The sequence below is a fragment of the Macrosteles quadrilineatus genome, unplaced genomic scaffold (assembly GCF_028750875.1).
Source record: "Macrosteles quadrilineatus isolate MER2022 unplaced genomic scaffold, UCM_ALF_1.0 Scaffold_4__1_contigs__length_99947679, whole genome shotgun sequence".
In the NCBI taxonomy this organism is placed as follows: domain Eukaryota; kingdom Metazoa; phylum Arthropoda; class Insecta; order Hemiptera; family Cicadellidae; genus Macrosteles; species Macrosteles quadrilineatus.
This window is the reverse complement of record NW_026542597.1, coordinates 25,538,340-25,557,390: the sequence shown is the minus strand read 5'-3', so window position 1 is coordinate 25,557,390 and position 19,051 is coordinate 25,538,340. Positions and strand designations below refer to the sequence as shown.

The window sequence follows — 19,051 nt, the reverse complement described above, 5'->3', positions numbered from 1 at the left end:
GTCGCGCGCCACTGGAAAGCGCTAGCGGTGACGAGATTACTTGTCATGCGCAGTGAACGTGTTAGTAAATTGACAAGAAGGGTGTGAAACCAAAATAAAGAGAACAAGGCAAACAAAAGAGCACATATAGAAAAACTTAGATTAAGAGAAATTCAGTGGAAAATTGTAGATAAGAGAAACATTTCCTGGAATTAATCTCAGTTAAAAAAAGTTATTTTTTAAATAAAAACTTGCATTTCTCCTTAATTTCAACTAAGCAATAGAATAAATTAAAATAGTGCCATCAATCACAATGTTATATGTCAATATAAACCACAAGAATGTTTGAATAAAATAAAATAGCACAAAACATATCCAAAAAAGATACACTATTACCAACTATATTACCAACACACAGATTATTATCTATATATTAATAGGCAAGCATGTTTCTTTAAAACCGTTTTTCTCGGCTCGTGTTTATCGCAGGGAAAATCTACGTCTACTGTTAGAGAGATATTTTCTTGTAGGTATGCAGAATCTCTTTATAAATTAAAATAGTCTCAAAAATAAACACAAAAAATTAATTCAAAATTTGAAAAAAATTAACATGAGCCTCACGGGTTGCTATTCTGGTGACGAAATAACAACTAAATATAAACAGAAAATTAAAACAAATGGAAGAAATTCCAATCACGTGCTTTATTTACAGCTTGGGGTGAAAATAGAGAAATCTGTACATTACATTATTTTTGGTCTAGCTTTCGACGACTTGACGACCTCTAGTTTGTTTTAATCCGAAAAATTTGGTTCAATCATTGTTTTTCGTAAAAATAAAACAAGAACAAAATAGTAAACAAACACAAGAATACAACCTATGTGGGCCAAGATGGTGATATTAAACAATATAGGGACAATATAAAAAACCGCTCTCGGAACCCCCAAAAAGGTTAACAAAAAAGGAACGTTTTCAATCAAAAACTTGAAATAAAAAATTGAAGCAAGTAAATCTAATTAATTTCAGGATAAGGCGTGCTAGCATTAGCGATAGAGGTCTTAAAACAAAAAATAAAACTCAAGGAAGAAGAATTCTCAAAAAAAAACTAACAAACCAACATTAATACAAAAGTTGCAAGCTGAAAAATCAGGAACTGACCAAAAATCTATGAGATTTGGCAAAAGCTTACAAGAGATACAGAGAGATCTGCCAGGGCATTGAATGTTGTATGAAACAAACCCTCTCCTCCCACATACAATTAAACCTTGGTGGATCACAGAATATACGACGGACACGTTGCCGAAAATTCAAAAAACTAGCTTTCCTTAAAGAAAAATCAACTTAGTTTACTAAGAATCACTTCCATCATTCCAAAAATCATCAGGATCCCATTAAACGCCTGAGAAACAACCAAGTTTTGCTGACAGAAGAGACGCCTGCGACTGGAGGATTGTGAGTTCATACATTTTTCATTAGTCAAGTTTTTATGAAATTATTGTAACAGTTCACTAACTTTTTGGCACCATATTCTAAACAGATTTTACATGTGAAACTATGCCAACAATAATTATTTTCATGCAGCCTACATTAGTGTGACAATTGAAGTGTAAGATATAATTGAAAACTTGTTTTGAGGTATGATAATAACTGCAGATTGATTATAGGTTTTAACACAGGAGGCAGTAAATTGATTGTCCCCGATGCTGTACAGTCTGAAGTAAAAATTAAAATCAACATAAATTTGATAGCCATAGTAAAATTTGTATTACCATGATAAAATGTTAAATGGGTTTGGATTGCATCATTGCCCTAGTAATAAATTAAGGAAGTCGTTAACATACATCTGATAAAACTTTTATGAGCTCCTAGCCTATAACCCGACTTTAAATTTTACGACTTTGCTGTAAAACTTGTGACACTCAAAGTACTCGCCCACTCTCACATTTACATCTTTTTACTAGAATTTTCCTTTTTGCTTTGGTTTTACACAAACACATATGTCCAAAAATTAAGAGATGTTGAAGCTATTAACTAAGTATTTCTCTGAATAATTATAAAATCTTGATTTTTACAATACAGTAGAGTCCCGCAAACTCGGCACTCGATAACCCGGCAGTCTGGATAACTCGGCCATCACCTGGCTCAGAAAATTAGTGATTTTTTGAGTCTGAGTTGAACATGGACTCAAGCCAGCTCAAGTCAAATCATTCTCAGCTCGTACAAATGATTTGTTGTACTATATCTGATGACTTCATACTGACTTGTAATATAAATAAAAATAAAAGAGGTAGTTAATTAGCTTAAAAATTGTATTGTTCTTATTTTTAACCCTAGTTCCCGATAACCCGGCATTTCAGAAACTCGGCACCCTTCCAGTCCACATTACGCCGAGTTTGCGGGACTCTACTGTATAGTAAAAGACACCGTTTTCTACCGGTCTCTTAAAAAAACGACTTTGAAATGCCAATGGTGTGAAAAAAAGAAGATTTTTTGAAGAAAATACAAGTGGTAAATGAATGAAAAATAAACTGCATGCCAAGCGACAACCAAATGTGTTGATTAAATGATGAAACTCAACAATCAAGCTAAATGTGCCAACCAAATTATGAGATTAATAATAGTTTTCAAAATCCAAATTGCATAATCATACATCAACAAAATTGCCTAGGACTGTTCAATATACACTTAACATATCCCAACATGTGAAATTCTACAACCTCTGTATGGTTTAATCCCTGGATTTGAGCCACTACCAAAATACAGTAGAATCCCTCTAACCTGCCTTGATAATTCAAAAACCTCCAAAATTTGTAACTATAGTTCTCAACAAAAACCTCAAACGTAAAAAATAGTACAATAATAACTCAATGTTTTTAACATATACTGACACTTGACACTACAATTTGAAATGTTACCTCTGGAATCAAAGTCATCCTATGGCACGAATTATGATACCATAAGCCTCTACAATACAAACTAAGTGCACACAATTTTAATTTCATTCACAGCAAAGCGAGGTTGTACTGTACGAGTATTCATAAATATTGTTATTAAAACCAAAATATGTTCAAAATACCCCCACTTACCGTTGCGAAACATTTCTTGGCCCCAGCAGTGAGCGGCGTTTTCTTCTTCAACATTGGAGTTGTATTTCCTTTGCTAACCGGAGTCTGTTCCGAATTTAGTTTCTCGGATTTGAGGGGCGCAATTCTAGAGGGGGTTTTTTCAGCAACATTTCCGCCCTTCGCCTTAGTTACAGCCACCATGTCAGATGACTCGGCCAGAGTTCCAGTATCGTTGACTACAGGAGTCTGTTCCGCTACTGAGGGTGAGTTTTTCGGGAACGATGTTCGTCGCCCAAGGGATTTTCTAGCACCATCCTGATGGAGTGAAAGTCGGATTCTCTTTCCTGCTGATTTGGTCTCGAACTGGAAAAATTAGATTTGAATATACCAATAGGATATTTAAAAGTAAAGCCAGGTGGTTGATTTCAAGTTCAACTGGTTTACCAGAGGAAATTAAGATAATTAATCATTTAAATAACAACAGAATTCAGAAATCTCTAAAATTACATCTACATAATGCTCCAATTTGAAATTACAAAGCTCTTTTGGTAAAACAATAAATTCCTATATCTGTAAAGAATATTTTGTTTGGCCCTTTCTAGACAATGATAGTTTTTGCTAGTTACAATTTTTGGTTTTGGTTGTTTTATCAGGTTTCAGTTATTTTTGGTCCATTTAATTTCATTTCATTCTGTGAGCGCCAAGTATTTGACATGTGGCTATTTCTGATGATATTTTTGCAGAGTGCCCACACAGTCTTAACTTTTTAGTTTTTTCGTCATACGAATAAAAAATATTCATTAAAATGGAGCAGAAAACATGAGCACTGCCGTTTGCAAATGTTAAATAAACAAAAATTGTTAAATAAATAAAAACCCTCGGCAAATGACCCATGTACAAACTCGGCTTCATGATAAATTCTTTGTGTAACATTGCCACCATTAATTGATAGAAATTTGCGCAATAATCTATTGTTACGGCATCATCACTGTCTTCAGTGATTGTGGCAAAATGTTGAATGTGAAAACATGGTTGGGAAAAAATTACTCTCGTTTTCCATGTTCGCAGCAAAATTATTGCATTGCTACCGATAGGCCTAAACCCAAACCAACATCTACTATAAATTTTCGGTTTCAGTTTTTTGGCTAAAACTGATAAAACCAACAACCAACTATAAAAACAGACCCATCTCTAGCGTAAGACTACTTCAGAAATCAGATACACTGTATTGAGTATCTACCTGTGGGAGCATCATAAGCAACTGCTCGTCTTCATTATTGGGGTCGTAGGGAGTCTTGTACGGAGCGTACTCAAACTGGCCGAACTTGTCTCGCAACTTCTTGATGTGGTATTCCAACTCCTAGAAGCATAATATGTTAAACTGATCTTTAAAACTTTTTACTACAAGATTTTAGATTAATCTTTTGATCATTGTCTAATCATGGACATAAGTGATGTTAAAATACAGACATTAGGTAGGTATATTAAAACTGAGAAAAAAAGAGTCCTAAATCTCTAATCTAAGGGGAATTTTCATAAAATACAATTTAGAACATAATGTAAAATTATATCTGCTGACATTCACTTTTTTTTACTGATCCTCAAAAGTAAAATTGATTTGTGTCAAGGATAAAATTGCACCAATGTAATAATTTCATACAAATACATCGGCATGTCAAATTATTTTAATACATTTTATAAATAATTTGACAAGCGGGGATTGCCCGTTTTAACCAACCTTTTGAGTTATCCGACTAGGTTCGGTCCCGTTAGATTTGGTTAAGAGGGGTTTTACTGTATGTTGATAAGTTTCCAACTATTTAATATCTTACATAGATCACTAGACTAACCTTCAGACATTCCTCAAGGGTCCGTTTGTTCTTGTTGTTAGTTGTCGGTGTCGGGGAAAGTTTGCTGTACAGGTAACACTGATTCAGAGGAATCCACGCCCTGGAACACCAATGTTTTATCAGGACTTTATAAATAAATATATAGGCCTACATATTCTAAGTATTTGTGTTTGTCTTGTTGATTGAAGATCTAAAAAACTAAATTTTGAAACAATACCTTATTGCAAAATATTTTTGAAAATAGATAGATAATTTTGTTTAGATTTTTACATCATAAACAACTAAAAGCCATTGTTTAATTTGCATTAAAGATTTTAAAACATTACTTCATTCAACAATTTATTTTTAAAAAATAGTTTGATAATTAGTTTCTAAATTTTACATCAGGTACAACGTACAAATAAAATCATCGTTACATTCGCAGTCACAGTTTGTTGACTGACCTGTCGTGAGCGCCAAAGAAACGAACATCCACTTGATTGTTAGCGTTTCCAGTGTTTACCGACATCACCTTCGCTGGCCAGAACGGGAAACCTTTCAGTTTTGCCCACACTAGGATGTGAGGCCTCCGCTACCAACACGACAACACATTACATAGGTAAACAGCATTCATCATTGATCTACGGGGTAGTGACAAACTAACACTAGGTGAAGAAATTGAAATGAAGAAGCAGACAAGAAGAAATTGAAGCATAAAATAAGTGAAAATAATCTGTCAACAAAAAGAACTAGACGAGTATGTAAATAATAATCACACCTACTATTATCATGGGCAATAGTAAAAGAGTTTAAATCTTTGTTAGAAAATTAAGTACAAAATCAGAATAAAGGTAAAATAGTTCTGAAAAAGATTTAAACAAGTGAACTAATAAATTGGAAAATGTCTAATAACTCTAATCAATAAATATTTTATTTTAATTTGTCATTAAACCTATTTTAATCGGCTCTGCTACAAAAGTTACATTTTACAATTCAACGTGCAACAATGTAATATAAATATAAATATGACATAAGGGATTATTGTAGCAATTTTCCATCATAATTGGTACAAAATAAAATATTATCCATAGATGGAAGTAGGCCTAAAAATGTATCAAGTAATGTTAAGTCTTTTATTAATCATTATAACAAAAGTTCAAATTAAGGAGTTATTTAACAGTAGTAAGGTGGATCAAAGAAATTTTAAGTCTACTAATAAAATTAAATAAATTTCATAACATTCTTTCATTGAAGAAGAATCCACTAACTAAATGAATATGAAACTTTATTTTTAAGGTAAACAAAATTAGTTTGTCAAATAAATAACTTACATTGAACACACCTAAGTTACATAAATTAATTAAGTAAACAAAATACCACAAACGATAAAAACACTTTTTGCAGACCTCTTAGACTAAACGATGGCAGCCACATCTCGGATTAGCAAACGGCTACGAGTTACGACCTTATCGTAAAATGGAGGTGAGTGAACTGCAGTAGCAGTGGGCACGACACCGGTCGTCAAACGAAATGGGATTGATTACAGAACGGACATTATGATTTACGACCCATTCTGGCTCCAGACCACTTGAGAGGCACGTAGCCCTTCTGTAGACATAACAAAACCAATCCAATCTAAAGGATTTAGTGGAACTGTTTAACAGTCGGCTTCCTTGCCTTTCGTCCCAGCCACGTTTGAGCCACGGTTATTAGTTAGTTGGAATGTACTAAAACTAAACCTATATCTAAAGACTATCAAACACAAATTATTCTACAAGAATTAAATCTAAAAAAACAGGAAGTAAAAAATCTTAATGCTATTATTAAAGTGTTAGAGCAAGATAAAAATACCCTAGAAAGTGAGGTATCAAATCTCCGTTCTCAGAACTCTAATCTGTGTTTGCACTGTTACCCAGTTTTAAAAAACGTTCAGAGTAATGATAGGAGTGTATTACAAAGGCCAATTCCAACTCAAAATGAAAGTCTATCATTTAATATTCCATGTAGTAATCGTTTTGATATTCTTACAGCACATGATGCTAATGTAGCAGAAAACGATGACAGGAGCGATATTTGTGCTATTGGACCTGACTCTTCCGCACCTGAAGTCACCAATAAGTTTATTAGTAAGCCTGTGAAGAAAAAGATTTCTGGAAGGAAAACATCATCTAAACTGACAGCTTTCAAAGATACCCATTCGAATCAGGCCTACAAAAAAGCAGAAGACAATCCAAAAAAGCCTGATTATAGGATGTTGGTGTGCGCTGATAGTCATGGACGTGAGTTATCTCGGAACATAAATAATATTCTTCAGTCCCACGAAACGGTGGCCTTTGTAGCTCCTGGTGGGGGGGCGAAGCTTGTTCTTAACCCAGCAAACCTGAGGGGTGAGAAGCTGACAGAGGAAGATGTATTAGTAGTTTTGTGCGGGACTAATGATGTTTCACGTAATGAAGCACATGAAGCTATAAGTATAATAAAGGATGCTCTTGACGAACACGTTAATAAACATATAATTCTGGTGAATATTCCTCATAGATATGATCTTGCAGAGTGGTCGTGTGTTAATGAGGAAATTCGGAAAACAAATAGAATCCTGAGTGAACTGAGCTGTAATTACTCCAATGTAAAGATGGTAAATGCATATGAAGCAGGGAGGCACCTTCATACCCACCATGGCTTGCACCTGAACAACAAAGGTAAACTATGGTTATCCCAAAAAATCTGTGGGGTAGCAAAGTCTTTTTACGCTCCCATGGAGAAGATCGATCTTCAGACCCATAATCCATTGTCAGAAGTTCCTAACATGGCTGCTGTACATATTCCTGAGCCCAACCATCCACTGGAGGAAACACTGCCGGAACCATTAGTAAGAAAATCTAACACAGAAGAGCCTGGTGTGTCTGTACCAGTGATGTCAAGATGCCCTCAGAGACCAGGAGATACGAGTCAACCACCTCCTCCAGGAACAGAGTTGCTGTCGGGAAACTCCACCCCACCGGCTTCAACGGTTCATCGACAACAACTAGACCCTCTGACCCACCCATAGATTTAATAAATTTTACTAGTTGTGATGAAATTAGCTTAAGTAAGTCCAGCAAATGTAATAATGTTTTAATAAATGGTAGAACTACAAACAAGAAAAAAATCAATAGTTTTACAGGTAATAAAAGTTATAATAATGTTCACACAAAAAACACTGTAACAATTTATCACCAAAATTGTCAAAGCCTTCTGAATAAAGTCAATACATTGGAATTGATAGCAAAAGAAATGAATTTAGATTTTCTTTGTGTAACTGAACACTGGTTAAAAGTTAATGAAATCAACATATGTTCAATTAGCGACCTTCATCATGTAACTAGCTATTGCCGAACTTCTAGAATTCATGGGGGCTCAGCAATTTTTTCTCGCTATGACCCATCATGTATCAAAGTAATGGATGATATGAATAAATTATCTGTTGATTTAGACTGTGAAATAGCAGCTGTTGAAATAATAAACATGAATTTATTGCTAGTAACCATATATCGTAGTCCTAATGGAAATGTGCAAAATTTTTTTACCATCTTAGAAAAGTTACTAAGCCAAATCAATCGGCAGAAAAAACAGTCAATTGTATGTGGCGACTTTAACATTAACTTTCTTAGTAATGATAGTGACTCTGTAAACCTTTTAAACCTTTTTAGTATGTATGGGTTGCATATGACAATTTATGAGCCTACGCGAGGTAATAATTGTTTGGACAACATATTCACCTCATTAGAAAATAATTATACAGCCTCTGTGGTTAATAAACATGTTAGTGATCACCTTGCTCAAGTTTTTACTTATAATTATAGGGTGGAAGAGAAGGATTACTTTCCTGTATGTAAAGGTAAAACGGTCACAAAAATAACTGAGGCTGGTATAAGAGAACTCAAGTATTATTTAAGAAAAGAAAATTGGAAAGAGGTATTTTACATTAACGATGTTAACTTAGCATTTAGTAGTTTTATAAATATTTTGTGTTTTTATTTTAACCTTAGTTTTGTAAAACATGTAAAAAAATGTCAAAGGAAAAAGAGGACCTCCAACAAATGTTCTTGGTATAATTCAGAGCTACAAAAACTTAAAGAAAGATTGGATTCTCTCTACCATTTATATAAAGACACAAATGTTGTTTGGTATAGAAATGAGTACAGAAAACTTAAAAATGTGTATAGATGTAAGATTAAAAATGCCAAAAAAAGGGAAAATGCTAATGCCATAGAAAACGCCAAAAATAAAACAAAAGCTTTATGGAATATTGTAAATAAACATAAAAATAAGTCAAGCAAATGTAGAGTAGATAATTATTTTAAGTCAGATGAATTTAATGAATATTTTGTGAATACTGCCTGTGATAATGTAAATTCTAGTCAAAATGTAGGAATAAGTAATTGTTGTAACTTTACTCATTATTTAAGGAAAAAAGTAGTACCTGATAGTGTTAGAGATTTAGTTTTTAAATATGTGACGGAAAATGATGTTTTAGATGTAGTAAAACAGTTAGCTCCAAAAAAAAGCACGGATCATTTTGGAATGACAAATGCTCTCATTAAGGAGACCATACCTTACTTAGTAACCCCATTAACAATTTTGATTAACAACTGTATGGCTCAAGGTGTGTTTCCTGATATCATTAAAATAAGTAAAGTTCATCCTATTTACAAAAAAGGAAAAAAAGATGAAATAGGTAACTATAGGCCTGTTGCCATTGTTCCTGTTCTGTCTAAAGTTCTTGAAATAGTTATTGGTAAACAGTTAATGCAATACTTAGAATCAAATCAACTCCTTTGTACAGAACAGTTTGGATTTCGTAAAGGGCTTTCAACGACACATGCCATTACTTCCTTGGTTGATGAAATTCTCGACTGTTATGAAAATAAGGATTTTGCTGCAATTACATTCTGTGATCTTAGTAAAGCTTTCGATCGAGTATCACATGAAATTTTGTTAAAAAAATTAGAATATTATAACATTAAAGGTAAAGTGTTAGATTTATTTAGATCTTATTTGTCAAACAGAACACAGTATGTAGTTTTGGGAGAGGATGCATCATCTATTAAGCCTGTGTATTGTGGAGTTCCCCAAGGATCTGTGCTTGGGCCTCTGTTGTTTTTGGTAGTAGTTAATGATTTAAGTGTTAATATCCCTGCAAATATTGTATTATATGCCGACGACACAACCATCATTACTAGACATGCAGATCATGAACAACTTTTGGTTGACTCTATGCATAATCTAAAGCTAGCTGAAAACTGGTTAATTTCTAATAATCTTGTTCTAAATAATGATAAGACAAAAACTGTTTTGTTTAACCTTCGTGAAGTACACAGTAGGCCAATGGATGAGAGAAATCCAAAATTTTTAGGATTAACTTTTGATTCTACTTTGACCTGGCATGACCATGTTATAGTTTTAAAAAATAAACTGAGTTCAAGTATATTTGCTCTTAAACAATTATGTGGCGAACTAGAACGGCCTTCTCTCATACAGGCATACTATGGACTTTTTCATAGCCATATAAGCTATGGGTTGCTTGTTTGGGGGTCTTCTGCTCATGCAAAAGAAATTTTCAATTTGCAGCAAAAGGCAATTAGGGTAATAGCTGCTGTAGATAGGCACCATGATTGCACTGAATTCTTTAAAGAATACCAAATATTAACACTGTTTTCTCTATTTATTAAGCAATGCCTGTTATACTTAAGACCACAATTAGATAAGTTAGATTATAGGAGAGATATACACTGCCATAATACTCGCCATAAATGTAATATAAATCTTCCTTATGTTAGACTTGCTAAAACTGATAAAAAACCATTAATTTTAAGCAGTAAATTTTATAATAAGTTACCAATAGCCATAAGATTACTTAATGATAAGGATTTCAAGATTAAAATAAATAACTTTCTTTGTAATCAGCCATTATATTCAATAGAAGATTATATGTCAAGAACACTGACTCCACTAGATTTTAATTAATGTTATATCTTATGACTAATTTGACGTGCCAATGTATTTGTATGGAATATTAACTGGCAAATAAAAATCTCATTCTCATTCATTCTCATTCTCAAATGTCACCGGGCCACGCCCTATGAAATAAGACTAACGCAACAGGAAACTCAAACAAAAGGTTTCAAATGTGGCCATGAATCAGATTGATTCGGTTGAATTGTAAAAAATGATACAAGACCAAAACCTTTGCAGGATGTTATATTAGTTAATGTAAAATTGATAATTAATTTTGCAAATATTTAAAGAATCCCCCCCCCCTCCTGTGTTGGTCCCTCATACTAATTTTGTTATTTTAACAAACAAACAAAAGTCAAGGTTTGAAAAGTCCATAAAATTCTTCATTTATTAAATGCTCCAAAATAACTTTCATGGTATATTCTATTGGTTTTCAAATGATTACTTATGAACACACCATAGCTGATGAAATGTAGTATCCTTTAATCCTTTAAATAGTTGACAAATAGAAAACATAACCTTCTTTTAGAAGTTAAGAGAAGTGATTGTTAGTTAACAAATCGTCGTAGGTGAAGTAGTGTACGCAACTTGCGTAAATAGTCTTAACGCGATCATTGCGTAAACTACTATTTCACCTCACTACTCTGTTTTAAATGGACTTTCCACACATGGATTAGTTGAGAAAAACAGCTGTTTCCCGCCTGCTTAATTAAATGGGATTTCATTAGATATTACTAACTGTACGGATATAAGTTTTCCAAACATCAGCTGATTATAATTATTTGTTATTTAATAAAAATGGTAATTTCGCACACTCGTCCAGTGACGTTATTATTACTCACACAAGCCTCGGTGAACCAAGAGTCGGACGAGCGAGTGTGTGAGTTCAGGTAGCAGTCAGGACAGTTCTCTATGTGCTGCATCTCCTGCCGGCATAGCTTGACCAGAGCACGTGCGGTGTTGGTAAACTTTGACTGGACTGTAATACACACATAATAGTTGTTACTTTGATGTGTTTCTATGTCAAAGGCAATATAACACATTTGTAATGTTATGAAGAGGACGCACAACCTTATGTTGGGTGAATTAGGTAAGCTTGTAAGCATTGGCAGTTGTATTTAAAAACTTGAACAACAAATTTGTATGAACTCTGTTTCAAATGCTTAACCGCAGAATTAAAATTGCTGCATATAAAAAAATATTGATTTCTTATGACTTGAATGAAAAATGTATTTTAGTGTCAAAACAAAATGCTGAAATGGCCTGTTTTTATTCTACAATGATTAATGAAGGTTCAATGAGTAATCAGTTATTGCGATCAGAACATATTAATGTAAATATCAATTTTAAATGTAACGGAAAATTTATAAATTAGGATTAGTGCCAAGACTCCGAAAACAGCCAATCGGAACTAGTGCAAATTAATTTAGACTCTTCTGACATTAGGTACGGTATACACTTGGTCCGTGCTTTTGTGTTTGGACTTTGAATGGTTTACATAGAGATCTGAGTACCATTCATACACTTACGTAACCATATAAACAAACAAATCACGGCCGGTTAGCACTGTTTGCTATAGACAGAATTTCGTATAGACCTAATTATTTAGGAGGGCCTATATAAATTGAGTACAAAACAATGAGGGTAGAAAAGTCACTATCATCATTCTAGTTCATAAGATTTTGATTGCATAGAGTATCTACATCAAAATCAAAAAAATATAAGAAACAAAAAAACATTTAAACCTGAACAGCTACATCCAACAATATAAGACAAGATACAGAACATGCAATGACATAATTTGAGACCAAAGTAGGCTTGCAGAACAAAAACAAAAACTAATGCAAACAATGCTTGTGGTTTTGTCAATAGAAAGATAAAATATACTTTAAAAATGTTTTAATTTAAAAAGGTGTAGATTAGTTACAAGTTTAATATGATGCCATAAACAGTTTTATGGCAGAAGGCAGTTGCCAGTGGCAAATTGAATGTTCACAAACTGATTAAAATTTAACAGCCATTATAAAACTATTATTTTTATAATAAAATGGGATTGGGATATCATAATAATTATTCCACTAGTAGTAAATAACGAAAGTCATAAATGAATAAAAGTTATAAAACTCAATGAGTTCTTGGAAACGATTATTGTCGTGATAAAATATTAATGGATTTGGGACTGCTAATGGGTTTTTTATTACATCATTACTCTAGTAATAAATTATGAGGATCGTAAACAACAATCTAAAAACCCTATTATGTGCTCCAAACGAACTCCTTCCGTTGACTACGATAGTAAATTGAAAGTAATTTATTATTATAATAGGCTGTACGGAACTGAACTTGTACCGCAAATAATTAAGCCAGAACAGTACCATACCGACTTTTTCGGTGCACCAGTGATTGATAGCTCAGTGACAAATGGCGTCTTGGTACCGAATCGATCTCGCTTGGAATCAAAACTCAGACCTTCAAATCTGAAAATTCAACTAAGCCTACCCTGTCAACTGACATCTGAAAAGCAGGACTTTTTAAGATAGGACAAATGAAATGAAAATGAAATGAAAAATCATTTATTTAAACAGGCAAAGTTAGGGCCACATGGCCCTTTCTTACACTTAACCTGTGTAACAAAGGTCCGGTCCTAAGCTTTCTGAACGAGAAGAAGGTTACTATGTACTGAGATTTTTTCATAAAATGCCATTTTTCCAGATCACCTAACTTATCAGAGAGTTGGCTATCCATCAACTGACCAGAGTTGAAGATGATAGAGTTGTGGACGATCCACTTAGTGTCAGCGAGAAAGGCCTCGGTACTGCCGTACTGGCGCGCCTTCAGGTTGCGCTCTAGCTGTGACAGGTCCATAGGTCTCACTATGTAGTCCCTGTAGTGGGGGAACTGCACAAGGTCAACGGGCTTGGCAAAATCTTCAGCCTGTAAAAAATCAATTACTAGTGAATATAACAATGAAACAGAAATCCAAGCACTTGGCTGATACTTTTGGCTAACGAGATGCAGCCTTGTTGGAGTAGATAACGCTTTTTATCTATCACTCATTGTAGACTTGCCTCATATTTAGCGTTTCGTATTTGGTATGTTAAAAGTCTTTTTCATAAACTTTCAGATTAAGTTTCAAATAATTGTTACAGGCAGATGTCTATCAGAGAAAATTTTGTATCACAAAAAAAGTGTAGATACAGATTTGAAAACCACTGTAAAATATTATGGTAGGAAAGAGCCATCCTGCTTGCTAAGATTTCCAGCAACAAAATATACTCAGTAGGAAAAGTGTAAGTATATGCTTATCCCACTTTGCGCTGCATAAAAACTATGTCATGCCGATTTTCGAAAACTTTTGCCAGCTTTATCACTATCAACTGCCCAAAATAGAGCTTTCCTTCACCATATACCTAAAAATTAAAACTTAGACTCTATTTGGTTGTATTTTTAGCAGCAGTTAAATTAGCTAAATATAAAGAAGTCATATACAACTTGTCACTCACAGACAATTGCCAGATTTTTTTGTAAGTAAGTTATTATGACAAAAAAATATTTATTAATTATTAAAAATTCAATGACACTGAAAGGTGCTTTGTTGGTGAACCTTATCCTGTTATATATAAACCTAAAATAATTTGATCCACAGGCCTACTTTCTAGTCAACAGTTCTGTAAAGACGTTCCAAAATAACTAGTTTTTTTATTTTCAACCGTTGAAAACATGTATATATATATATATAATATTTGTATTTATACGTAAAGTGCACAGGGAAGGCAAACAAATAACTTTTTAGCTTTGGTCCAAACAATTTCCTGCAGACATTTTGTTCTTTCTCTCTATCTACTAACACAACATGAGTGGGCAGGATGCAAACATGTGAGTGTGACCTATAAACCCAGTGTTCGTCTGAAGTGGGTTTCACCAGTGGCTCAACATCAACAGCCAGTCTGTAGGAGAACATGCTGTCTCTATCACGGAGGGGGGGGGGGCAGGGTTGCCAAGTGGAACTAACCAAGGTCACATCACTGTTTATACTTCCAAGACAACACTGGGGGGTTGTTGAAATAATATTTGAGTGTCCAATCGAAACTGATTGTTGGAAGCGGCAAAACTCTTCTTTGAAATGTGAAAACAATTCAAATTGTGATGTATAGGTGTAATATTTTAGATTTAATCAAATATGTAATGTAAAATTAAAGCAAACATTGCTGTAAATTATTTTGAATATTATTTGATGACTGTATCCAAGTGAAGTAGTAAACAATTAAGCAACAAAATATATATACATATATATATATATTCAATGAAAATAAAACTAAATCAGAATTGTTTGAACAAATGATAGACAAAACAGAACCTGAATAATTATAAAACTTTCTCCAAATCCTTTGAAAAAACCTACTCTATTATAACATGAAAAATGACAAATACTACTGAGCATCTACAAAATTTGTGGTAAACTATTAATTAATTCTATGAATTGAAAAAAGTACATATTTACATAACCTATTATGAGTTTGAAGATTTATTGCATTGCATTGGCGGATCAGACTGACATTGTTCAACAAATAAACAAGGACAATTTCTGCTTAATGGAATGAAAAATTATATGGATGATCATTGTTCTTAAGCACCAAAGAAATAAAAACCCATAAGATTGGAAGTGGATCTAGCATCAACAACATTAAAGGTTACTTCAGATCATTTAAAAATATATATTTATGAGTTTTCACAAAGCTGTGTTTTTTGTGCTCTAAGACCATACTGACAAAATGGTCACGTTATACGTACTAGTGTACAGTATAGAATATTTCAGCCAATATAAACTAATAGGTAGGCTACTGAAACTTGTTTAATTAACAAGATTATCCTAAATAATTATGGGTGAAAACTGAATAGTGGTTGTAGCATATCAGGATAACATTTAAATACGTTTCACTTGGATACTGTACCAATGGAGACATAAATGAGTTATTTTCCGCAATCTAAGTTTATTCAATGCATTAAACCTCAAACTATACTGCAGCCCACTATAAATACTTTATTGTGTCATATAAAGTGAGTTAACGGCAGGGGAGTGAGTTAATGGACTAGACTGTCCTCCTCCCTCGTAGCTCTAGAAATAAACGCAGCTGACTCATTGGGGTTATTGCATTTAAGGCGACTGCATTTAGGTTTACTGCATTATTGTCTGCATTGCTGTTATTGCATTTCAGTTTTATATACCCAACAATACCCTAGCCTTTTTGTTCTGGATTTTCCTCTATAACCATTGCACAACAACACTGCGATATACAAAATAGTTTCTTTTTATAAGCTCTTGACGATGGATCAAATTAAAATTGGTTATTCTTATGTTTTAAGGGTAGCAGTTTTTAAAAACAAACTTTAAAAAATGTCAATATCATAAAACACCCTGTTCCCATTACCAACTTGCTGATTCGCAAATGCATCTCAGCTTAAATTATCAAGCCCTATACATTCATGCCAAATTTAATCAAAATTGGACAACAATTACTCAAATTATGGCTATATATATATATATAAAACAATTTTAATAAATAGTGTTTTTGGTCTATGGTAACACAAAATTGCACAAGTAAATCTGTTCCAGGTCTAGGTCTTACCGTGCCATCTACTACCTTAGTAGATTTGTTATCCTTATGGAACAGCTGAAGCCAATTTTATTGTTAGTTCTGTACGTCACACTGTAGAGGTTGTGTTTTGTTTACAATTTAGTTTTTTGTTATTTTAATTTAAAACCTCAATTAACCAAATAAAACAATCAAATCATAAACAATAACTGGTCTCCTAGTTATATAACCGAACAGTAAAACACAAATCATTAAAATAACCCTAAAATAATATAATCAAAATTTTGTCTACACTAGCGAACAGTGTCGACATACATGAAATAGGCACGAAAAACAAAAGTTTAAAAATTTACAACGGGATGAGAAGTCTACTTGTGTTGCTTAGTCTATGGTAATAGCTTCTTCCCAAACAAGAAAATTTGCTAAAAACTAAATGAAAAATTACTTTATTTGGGTGGCAAAGTTAGAACTTGCAAGTCCTCTGTACCTAGCTCGACCTCTACCATGATTTGATTTGTTGTACTACATTCGTACAACACCATTAGAGCATATAATGCATTTTCATCTAACATGAACTGAGACTAGGTTCCTGTCTATGAACTTCAACAATTTATTTTAACATTTTTGTCAATAATCGATTAGCGGCTCTCAAAAATAAATTTTCAAAAGCAAGTTTAAAAATTATTAATTTATTTATTCCGAGGACACGATTATGGCAGACAGAGTATAATGGTTGTTTGCCTAAAAGATACATTTACATTATTTACAGTAAATGTGGTTCAGATTCCAAGGTTCTGTGAGATCTTTGTTATCTTACTGATATCAATAACACAACTTATTAGATAAGAACAAAATGGCTTTGAGCTTGGCTTCCTTTAAAAATACAGCAACCTATCAACATAGAATTAGTAGGGTAAAGGTATTTTAGTGTATGCGTCAAAATCATATACGTAATCAAGGCTGAATAAGTTCAAACACCATATTTCTTTTTTAAACGGTTTGGAAAAACTGTAGCCCACTTGCATCTGAGGCACTAGTGCACAGGTCAAAATATTTCTGATTAGTAATCATCAGTTAAATACATTTAAGATAACCCATTTTAACATGTTATAAACTGTATTCTCAATTTTGGCAACTATTAAATTTAAACTTTAGAAATTAAGTCCAAAATTTTTAAACAAAATAATTTCCATTTCATTGCAAACATGGAAATAAATTCTTTGAGGTCCCTGTAGGACTTTTTTACATTACATCTGTAGATGTGTAAGTCTACGTGTCTTTGGCAAAAATTATTCCTTACTTGTGGTAAAAAAACTTAGATCTTGAAGCAACCATATGCACTTTTACATCAACTCTAGGCAAAACTTGTATTAGAAATAATTTCATAGTATGTATAATTTTACATACCAACATTTTTATTTTATTTAGAAATAGTTTTCATAAATAATTCTCTCTTATGCTAATAATGTAAACAATTATATTAAACTATACAACAAAAATAAACATGAAAACTGAACGAATTCTGCTTCAGCATGGAAAAAACCAATTCACTCACCCCTTCATAACTTTTCATCCGATTAAGAGCAAACCGTAGAAGTGTGCACAGCTGCTCCAACGAAAGCATACGCATGGCTCTTGATCTGAAACATAGCAATCGTAAAAAATTTTGAAATAGTCGTGTCCAATAAGAATTAAAAGTGAGACAACCTTCAATGAGTAAAGTTTTTTATAAAAATGTTGGAAGATCGAGGGTCAACTGCAAAATGTAAATTCAACTTTTGGATCAAAACAAACTACGGGAACCTCAGGTAAGCACTAATGTACTGCCTTACTATCCGACTTATCTTCTTCCTTAATTTCAGTCCTTGGAAATTTGGATTTTCAGCTATGCTAAACAAAGCTTTCCAACAAAGAAACAAGAAGGAATACTTTATATTTTATGATAGGTTATGGGTACTAATCACCGATGAAATCCAAATCAAACAAAATGAGAATTTAAATCCAATTAAACTAAAAAGGTAGATACAAAAACTATGGAATTTTTTTTTTATAAATACCTCATCTTTGTTTAGGACAAAAAGTGTTACATTGCTTTGAATAAAGAATACTGAGACATGTAGACATCTCAAATTACATGGAAAACCTGTAAGAAACTGTTGATGGGCCAGTAGTGGATATTGCAGCGATGATGTGTCAAAACTCAAAACCACCAAAGCTTAGGAAAAGATTCGGTTGTGAGATTCTATCGGCGACTTTTTAGGCTGAAAACAGAAACTGCCGACATATTTCGGATCATCATTTTTGTGTATAACAGAAAAAAAACCTCAGAATATTGCACATTAGACATTTTTTAAGCACTTTTGAAAAATTTTGTGACATCCTGTAAGGAGTCGCCGGAAGACTGTTCCCCGAAACCACAGAAAACGTACTACTATAACCCAGAATGCCAACCGCATGGTAAAAAGCATTAAGCGTTTTGAGAGAGCTTTGCCTGTCAATCCGTAGGCAGCGCCACCAGCGTTGCTATGCTATTGCATGGCAACGCTGGTGGCGCTGCCTACGGATTGACAGGCAAAGCTCTCTCAAAAC

The 19,051-nt window shown here is 33.3% G+C and overlaps 1 protein-coding gene across 6 annotated transcripts in view; it reads right to left on the bottom strand.

Annotated features, from left to right (window-relative positions):
- The window catches only part of LOC128991301 (MYND-type zinc finger-containing chromatin reader ZMYND8), a 73,156-nt gene that overhangs the window by 29,979 nt on the left and 24,126 nt on the right, over positions 1-19,051 (bottom strand). For all 6 annotated transcript variants that reach the window (XM_054414082.1, XM_054414080.1, XM_054414084.1 and 3 more), the window contains exons 6-12: positions 18,018-18,102; positions 13,622-13,802; positions 11,711-11,847; positions 5,336-5,463; positions 4,893-4,992; positions 4,283-4,402; positions 3,064-3,405 (exon numbers count right to left, since the gene is read on the bottom strand). In XM_054414082.1, the coding sequence (XP_054270057.1) occupies positions 3,064-3,405; positions 4,283-4,402; positions 4,893-4,992; positions 5,336-5,463; positions 11,711-11,847; positions 13,622-13,802; positions 18,018-18,102 (1,093 nt within the window). The remainder of the gene's footprint in view (positions 1-3,063; positions 3,406-4,282; positions 4,403-4,892; positions 4,993-5,335; positions 5,464-11,710; positions 11,848-13,621; positions 13,803-18,017; positions 18,103-19,051) is intronic.